This window comes from Lactuca serriola, chromosome 5 (assembly GCF_051521515.1).
Source record: "Lactuca serriola cultivar US96UC23 chromosome 5, Lser_US96UC23_V15, whole genome shotgun sequence".
Classification (NCBI taxonomy): Eukaryota; Viridiplantae; Streptophyta; class Magnoliopsida; order Asterales; family Asteraceae; genus Lactuca; species Lactuca serriola.
Window position 1 is genome coordinate 270,470,984 of NC_136412.1, and position 7,780 is coordinate 270,478,763.

At 33.1% G+C, this 7,780-nt stretch overlaps 2 protein-coding genes and 1 non-coding gene across 5 annotated transcripts; 2 read left to right on the forward strand and 1 right to left on the reverse strand.

The window, feature by feature from the left end:
• The first annotated feature begins 264 nt into the window (after positions 1-264).
• Positions 265-2,269, forward strand: LOC145054283 (interactor of constitutive active ROPs 4-like). Of its 3 annotated transcripts, XM_079002436.1 has the most exons (4): positions 302-411; positions 501-543; positions 867-933; positions 1,030-2,269. In XM_079002436.1, exons 3-4 carry the CDS (start codon positions 920-922, stop codon positions 2,099-2,101), a joined length of 1,086 nt encoding a protein of 361 aa, XP_078858562.1. In that variant the 5' UTR covers positions 302-411; positions 501-543; positions 867-919; the 3' UTR covers positions 2,102-2,269. The 3 variants fall into 3 exon arrangements, with proteins under 3 accessions (XP_078858563.1, XP_078858562.1, XP_078858561.1); XM_079002437.1 differs by lacking the exon at positions 501-543 and having other exon boundaries at positions 265-411; XM_079002435.1 differs by having other exon boundaries at positions 305-543.
• A 322-nt stretch (positions 2,270-2,591) lies between these two features.
• Positions 2,592-2,664, reverse strand: TRNAE-CUC (transfer RNA glutamic acid (anticodon CUC)). The gene has a single exon. It is a non-coding gene; the product is annotated as a tRNA-Glu (tRNA).
• Positions 2,665-6,731: 4,067 nt separating this feature from the next.
• On the forward strand, positions 6,732-7,325 carry LOC145050492 (uncharacterized). Its single transcript, XM_078998733.1, has one exon. The coding sequence runs from the start codon at positions 6,732-6,734 to the stop codon at positions 7,323-7,325; it is 594 nt and encodes a 197-aa protein (XP_078854859.1).
• Positions 7,326-7,780: the final 455 nt, after the last annotated feature.

A 7,780-nucleotide genomic window follows, 5' to 3' on the forward strand; every position in this document is an offset into this window, starting at 1 on the left:
CTAAAAGATATTGACTTTAAATAAAAGTAAGCATATACTACAAGACGGAAAATTTGACTTCACATACTATATCTAAAATTAAAACAATAAATTCAAGTAAAAATTATAATGAATAAAATAATTGAGATTGAGTTTAAAACAACATAAAAACAATTTTATTATGTACTTATAAGTAAGAAAGGGAGATACAAATTACAAAGAGAGAAAATAATGATTTTCAATTGAGTCAAACCATAAATTAATTAATTATAAAAGAAATGAGAATTCCAAGATGAATGGTTAATTCAAAAGTTACTCTCTTGTCATCTTCCCCCTTCAGATTCTCTCTCTCTCACACACATATCACACTTTAATTCGAACTTCAAACAGTTTCTCTCTCACTTTCTTCAAGGCTTCTTGTTGGCAGTGAAGGTAAACACCAAACCACTCATTCATTCATATAATCTGCTGTCAACATTTTCAAACACTCAATCATCATCGTCTCATTACTCCTGTTTCAGACCTCACATTTAACCCTAATTATACTCTCAGCTCATGTTCATGGTGAGAATCATCTTCTATGATCTTCATTTCTTCCGACAATTCATCTCTTTCTATGATTTGAAACATGGGTCCTGTGTATATTCTGGTTTAGATTTGTGAGTCTTGTTTTGTTCTAAAACAGGGCTAAAAAGTTCTCTTTTTATAGACTTTTTCAGATGTGCCAATCACATTCAATTCTAGAGCTTCCTACTCTCTTTCTGTTTATGTCTGGATGATACTCTTATAATTGAGGGAAAACTATGAAAAAAAATGAGAGAATTCTTAAAGATGGTAGAAACATAGATTTATCTTTGAAGCTAACTCTGTTTTGACATATATTTCAGTGTTGAAGATTACGATATCAAGATCTGTAAGAGTTCCTTATTTTCTCCTATAAATGCCAAGAGGAAGGTTAGAAGCTAAATTCATAATACGGGTTCTTTGATTCAGGTGGTACGATTGAAAAATTAACTCTAAATTTTACAATTCTTTTCTGTATGAATACAGAGGTTCAGAAATGGCTCAGAGGGTGTCAACCAGAGGTCCGCCTCCTCTGCGAACATCGAGCTCCGACTCCGATCCACTACACCACCGTCCGATAACTGACCGGAGCCCAAAACTAGGCGACCGCCGGTCACCGAGAAGTGCACATTCCGAGCCGATTAACCAGAAGAAGCTCGGAACGCGAATTGCAGGGTTGGAAACTCAACTGGAGCAAGCTCAAGGTGAGCTCAAGATACTTAAAGATCAGTTGGCGTCAGCTGAAGCCGCAAAGAAAGAAGCTCAAAAGGAACTCGAAAAAAGGACCAGAAAGCCGCCGGTGGTCGTTTCAGAGCCTGAAACACGGTCGTCACCAAGCGAAACACAGGATTCAAACAAAGAGATCAGTCAAGAAGACGAAATCCCAGATGAGATTCAGAACGAAACTGATGTTTTTGAAGTCCCAATTGAAATGGTTACTCAATCGTGCGATCTGAATGAGGTCAAAACCAAAGAATCGAGCGTTTCACCTGAATCACTAGAAAAGCTTCGTTCCGATGACGAAGAGGTAAGTCTACTGAAACTGAAAATCGAAGAGAAGGAGAAGGATTTAGAAGCATTCCGACAAGAAAACGAAAGTCTAAAACTTCAACTAAGTGAAGCTAATGTGGAGATATCATCTGGTAAATCAAAAGAAGAGAAAACGAGTTTGAAGATGACGCAGCTTGAAGAAGAGCTGAAAAGGAGTAAAAACGATGGGATTGAACTGAAGGAGAAGCTGAAAGAGGTTGAAGGAGCAAAAGAGGCGTTGGAAACAGAAATGAAGAAGCTGAGAGTACAAACAGAGCAGTGGCGGAAGGCGGCAGATGCAGCAGCAGCCATTTTATCCGGCGGGGTGGAGATGAACGATGGAAGAAGAGTTTCTGAAAGATGTGGTTCAATGGATAAACATTACGGCGGCGTGTTTGATGGGTACGGTGGTTTTGTGGGTTCACCGGGGATGGGTGATGATTGTGACGATGGATTAGGGAATGGGAAGAGAAAGGGTTCTGGGATTAGGATGTTTGGTGATTTGTGGAAAAAGAAGGGACAGAAATAGGGTTTGTGAATTTGTTTATGATTTTGGGAGTGGTGGGATTTGTTTTGAAAAACCAAAAAAACTATGTTTTTTATTTTTGTTGTTTCAACGTTATATGTTGATGTAGATTGATGATGATCATCATGTTAGAATGATCTAATTAATTATGTTGTCTTGCTGTTGCATTTATGTTTGATGTTATTCTTGTATTAGAGGCAGAATTGGATTGAACTTTGAAGAAGATGTTCTTGAAGATAATCTCTATTGTACAGCAAATTTATGCAAAAAAAGGGTGAATTATTGTATAAAAAGGGTGCAGAAGAAATTACGTAATCTGATAACATGATTACATGAATTTGGTAATGATATCTTGATATGATATGAGAATAATGAATAATGAATAACATATATTGTAATGATTTCTTTCATAAAAATAAAGAAGCAGATATGTATGAAGTATGAACTGATGGTAGTCTTGAATTATAGAAAAAAAAAAGTCTAAAAAATTATGTTCCGTTGCCGGGACTTGAACCCGGGTCTCTCGGGTGAGAGCCGAGTATCCTAACCAACTAGACTACAACGGAATTTGATATTCTGACAAACATGAACATACTTACCGACAATCCATATTGAGTTATTCATAACTTCTTTTCATAGTGTATACATTTTTAATATTTAGAAGGACAAAACTTCAAAAATGGTCCATGTGGTTTCCGAAAATATCAATTTTAGTCCCTATATTCAAAAAACCTCACAGATCGTCCCTGTGGTTTTAAAACTTTTAACAAATAGTCCTTTTCGTTAACTCCGTTAGCTTTTTGACCGTTAAGTGAAGGGCATTTCGGTCATTTCATTACTACAGGGACCATTTATGAAGTTTTGTGTTATTTAAAATAATAATATTATTTAATATTAAAGGGTCTTTCTTTCTTTCTCTTTCTCTCTCTCTCTCTCTCTCTCTCTCTCTCTCTCTCTCTCTCTCATTTTAACTTTTCGATTCCATTGAAGACCTTCATCTTCTTCCTCTCTTCAATAGTTGGAGCTTCATCACCTAACAACCTGTTAAAACTAATCACCACCACTGTATATGCAACTTCAAACTCAGATGTAACAAAGAATCCACGATGTTGATTACAGTAACATTTTACATACTTTATCTTTCCTTTTTGTATCAAAACTAACCTGCAAAAGTATTAAGAGTTCATTTTTTTCAGCTACAACTCCATGATAAACCATAACCAAATCTCCAACAACAACCAAACTCCTCAAATCTCTCCAAAATCTTCTTCTACGATCTCGATTTCGGTGAATTTGAAAGACTTCCTCTAATCGGTATACACGTAAAGTAATGAGGCTCAGATCTATTTTTGACCCGAAATAAATTAGAAATTAACAGATCTGTATCAACTTTCCTGTAAAAATTTAATGTAAAAAAATTGATTCTCATTATCTTCTTCGCTTTGGCGCTTTCAATTCCTGACTTGAAGCTGAAGATTCTTTCTCTCTCCCCTGGTATACCCCTAAAACAGAAGAAATCAAGACACTATCTTTTCTTTCAACATCTAAAAACCACCGCCATTGGGAAATTCATCTATGGCATCGCAACTGGATTTGCAGTAGACGATCGATGGCACCAAAAGTCGACATCTCATCTAACATCACCTATGTAATCAACAACCTTCATCGCATTTGGATTTGTAGGTGAAGCAAGTGGATTTTCACATGAAGGCCGAAGAGGGCATTGATCTTGCTTTGCATCTTCACACTCATACATCTAATCTCACCCTTCTATCAATTTCCCTAACTAATTTCCCTTCAATTTGTTTAAGATTTTTTTTATGTTGGTTTTGAAATCAGACGTGGGATCGGAGGCAAGAAACAAGTTTCAGGTTATTTGGGTTTGTTTTTAAATCAGTCAGACAATACCCATAGAACTAACAATAAACTCCATTGTTTGATAGAGTAAGTTTGTTCCTCCCCTTTTGACCTAGGTTGTGAATCTGTTCTTAATGGAGTTGTTGATGAAGGTGTGTACTGTCCTATTCTCGGATTGAGTTTCCATAAGGACTTTAGTGGGAAGCTCGAGTGTATGTTCATCTGGGACTAATTCATGGAAGAAGATGGGTCATTGGAGAGAGAGAGAGAGAGAGAGAGAGAGAGAGAGAGAGAGAGACCCTTTAATATTAAATAATAATTATTATTTTTTTAAATAACGCAAAACGTCATAAATGGTTCCTGTAGTAGTGAAATGACCGAAATGCCCTTCACTTAACGGCCAAAAGCTAATGGAGTTAACGAAAAGGACAATTTGTTAAAAGTTTTGAAACCACACGGACGATCCGTGAAGTTTTTGGAACTTAGGGATTAAACTTGATATTTTCGGAAACCACAGGGACCATTTTTGAGGTTTTGTCTATTTAGAAGGCAGTAACAACCTGTTTTGTCTCTAAGGAAAAATACAAAACTTTCATTATTTTCTATTTAGAACAATAAAGTTAAAAAATTTCTATTTTAAATTACTTTTTTAGTAAGTTACTAGACTAGTCACCCAATAAGTAAGTTCTATGCTTATAATAAGTTACTTGTTTTAGGTTTTGTTTTATAGTTGATTAACAGTTTAAATACCAAACTTGGTTATCATATTTGCAATTATCAACTTGCATAAATAAACTACAACTTAGATTATAAATAATTAAAAAGTTGTATTTGTCGTATACTAGTACTAGTTTATATAATCAAAAACACAAACAAATAGTGTTCGAAGGGATACTACGTTTAAATAATATTTAACAAACAGTGGTATTTTAAAACTTAATTACTAAAAGATAGTAAAACTATTTTTCTAGGGGTTTTATATAATTTTTTTAAAAATAATTTAAAAAGTATCTTCTAAGGGACATATCACCACTATTAAGTGTTTTTCCGACCATCATTTATTCTTTTTTCCCAGCAAACCCCAAATTAAAATTTTGAAACTTAGAAAACCCAAATCAAATATGAACTGAAAAAACATAAGGGAGAGATGAACTTAAGGGAGATGAACATAATTCATCAGAAAATGATGAAAGAAAAGAAGAACTCGAGGGAGATGAACATAATTGATCAGAAAATGATGAACGAACATAAGACTCGACGGAGCACCAATGGGAGGATTGTGGGATCCTTTCTTGCTCACTGGAACACCGCACCGAAGGTGAGCGAAGCTTCTCGCGGGAAGGAGATAGGGGAACGGTTGCCGCACTCTCTCTGTTCTTCCAATTGGTTGGATTTTTTGTTTTTTTTTTTAATTTCCGAGTGTACCGTTTGAAATAAATAAAAAAATTAACTTAATAAATTATATATATATATATATATATATATATATATTGTTATAAATTATTGTGAATGACTTGGTGAAAGTTATCATATCATATTATTTACATGACATATGATAGGTAATTTTTATAGTATAAATAACATGCTCTTGTAAACATATGACGATACAATTTCACAAGATATAAAATATCTCATATCTTTTATAAATCTTCTTATCCTTTAAATTTCTTTATCTATGTTGTTAGTTTAGTTTGTTTTAAATTATCTTAATCATGTTAAATTCTATAATACGTTATCAGCACGAAAACGCAAACCAAGGTTATTTAGAAATGGAAATTACATCTATCTTAATCAAGATGTGTATTACTTAGTAAAAACATTATTAATTATAAAACCTTCATCATATTAAAATAATAATAATAATACTAATGAATTAATAAAACTTATATATTATGGACATTATAGACTACTAACAATTTTATTTCTTATACTAACATTTTTTTATGTATTCTAATTTTTATACATACTAACATTTACATTATGCAACTAACTTTTATTTATGCATACTAACATTTAAATTATGCAACTAATTTTTATTTATATATACTAACGTTTATTTATACATGTCAATGTTTATTCATATTTTAGATACTATTCATAATTTTATTTAAACAGTTACTAATATTTATTTATGTTTCTAATTAGTAAAATTATACCAAGTAAAATTATGTATTAGTTATAAATCTTATTAAATGATTTATAAATATACACAATGGATATATATATATATATATATATATATATATATATATATATATATATATATATATATATATATATATATATATATGCAACGCTTATAAACAACATAAACAACGGCCATGGGCGGAGGATATAAAGGGCTAGACATGAAAATATGAAATTTAAGCTTTGGCCCCTGCTGTTTTTTTTAAGAATTATAGTTTTAGTTTCGGCCCCCTCTAATAATTTGTTCAAGCTCCGCCACTGACAACGACTATATTTTTTTTTACCATAAATAAACATCTTTACCCTGCTTATTTTACCCACAACAAATATTTCTCTCTTCTATCAAACAAATCAGTTTCCAGAAATCAAGCTTCAAGATGATTTATCCTTTTGTGATAATCATGACTATAATAGTCATGTTATTTTTCATCATAATCCTTAACATCGAAGATAATATGGAATTTCATCTGCTTTTAGGCTTGTATGCAATGTTAGCATTACCGCTTCTTTTTTGTATAATATTTATTGAAATAAATGGATTTTAATTTTAATTTTGGTTTTGGTTTTGTTTAAAATTTATAGTTACATTATGTCCAACATTGCAAAGCTCGAGTTTGCAACACTTGAAGTTAGTGGGAAAAACTATGTGTCATGGATGATAGATGTAAAAATGCATCTTGAGTCCATGGGAATCTCAAATGCTATATATGAATTTAATAATTTCTTGGCACAAGACAAAGCAAAAACACAAGTTTTCCTTCGTAAGCATATTGATGAAATATTAAGATTTGAATATCTTGATGTTACTGGTCCAAGTATTCTCTGGAATCTTTTGAAAGAAAGATTTGATCATCAAAAGGAAGTTATACTTCCAAATGCTAGAGATGACTGGAGAACACTGAGGTTTCAAGACTTCAAGAAATTGAATGAATACAACTCAGCTTTGTTCAGAATATGTTCACAACTCAAGTATTATGGACAAGAAGTTACTGATGAAGATATGTTGGAGAAAACTTACTCCACATTTCATGCAACAAACATTACCTTGATGCAACAATATCAGATGCAAAAGTTCACAAGATATTCTGAACTAAATGCATGCCTGCTTGTTGCAAAGCAAAACAACGAGCTCTTGATGAAAAACCATGAATCTCGTCCCAACAGGATCAGTAGCACTTCCTGAAGCAAATGCTACAAATATTGATGGTCATCGAAACAATACACGTGGACGAGGGCGTGGTCGTGGACGAGGACGAGACCGTGGCTATTTTAATCGAAACCAAAGCCATAATTAGAACCATAATTTTGGTCGTGGACAAGGTAATAATCGTGGTCGTGGCCAGAAAATGAATAATTACCAATCTTCACAAAGAAACAATGTACATACACAAGATAAGGCCAAAGTGGCAAGGCATGATACTGTTACATCACAAAAATCTGATGGTTTATGTTATAGATGTGGTAGCACAGGCCATTGGTCAAGGACCTGTCGCACACCTGCACATCTTTGTCAACTTTATCAAGAGTCTATTAAAGGAAAAGGAAAAGAAGCAAACCTCGTTGATAATGTTGAATTCACTCCGCTAACTTTTGATGATTTCTGCAATGACATGGAAGACATAAACTAAAAATTTCTAT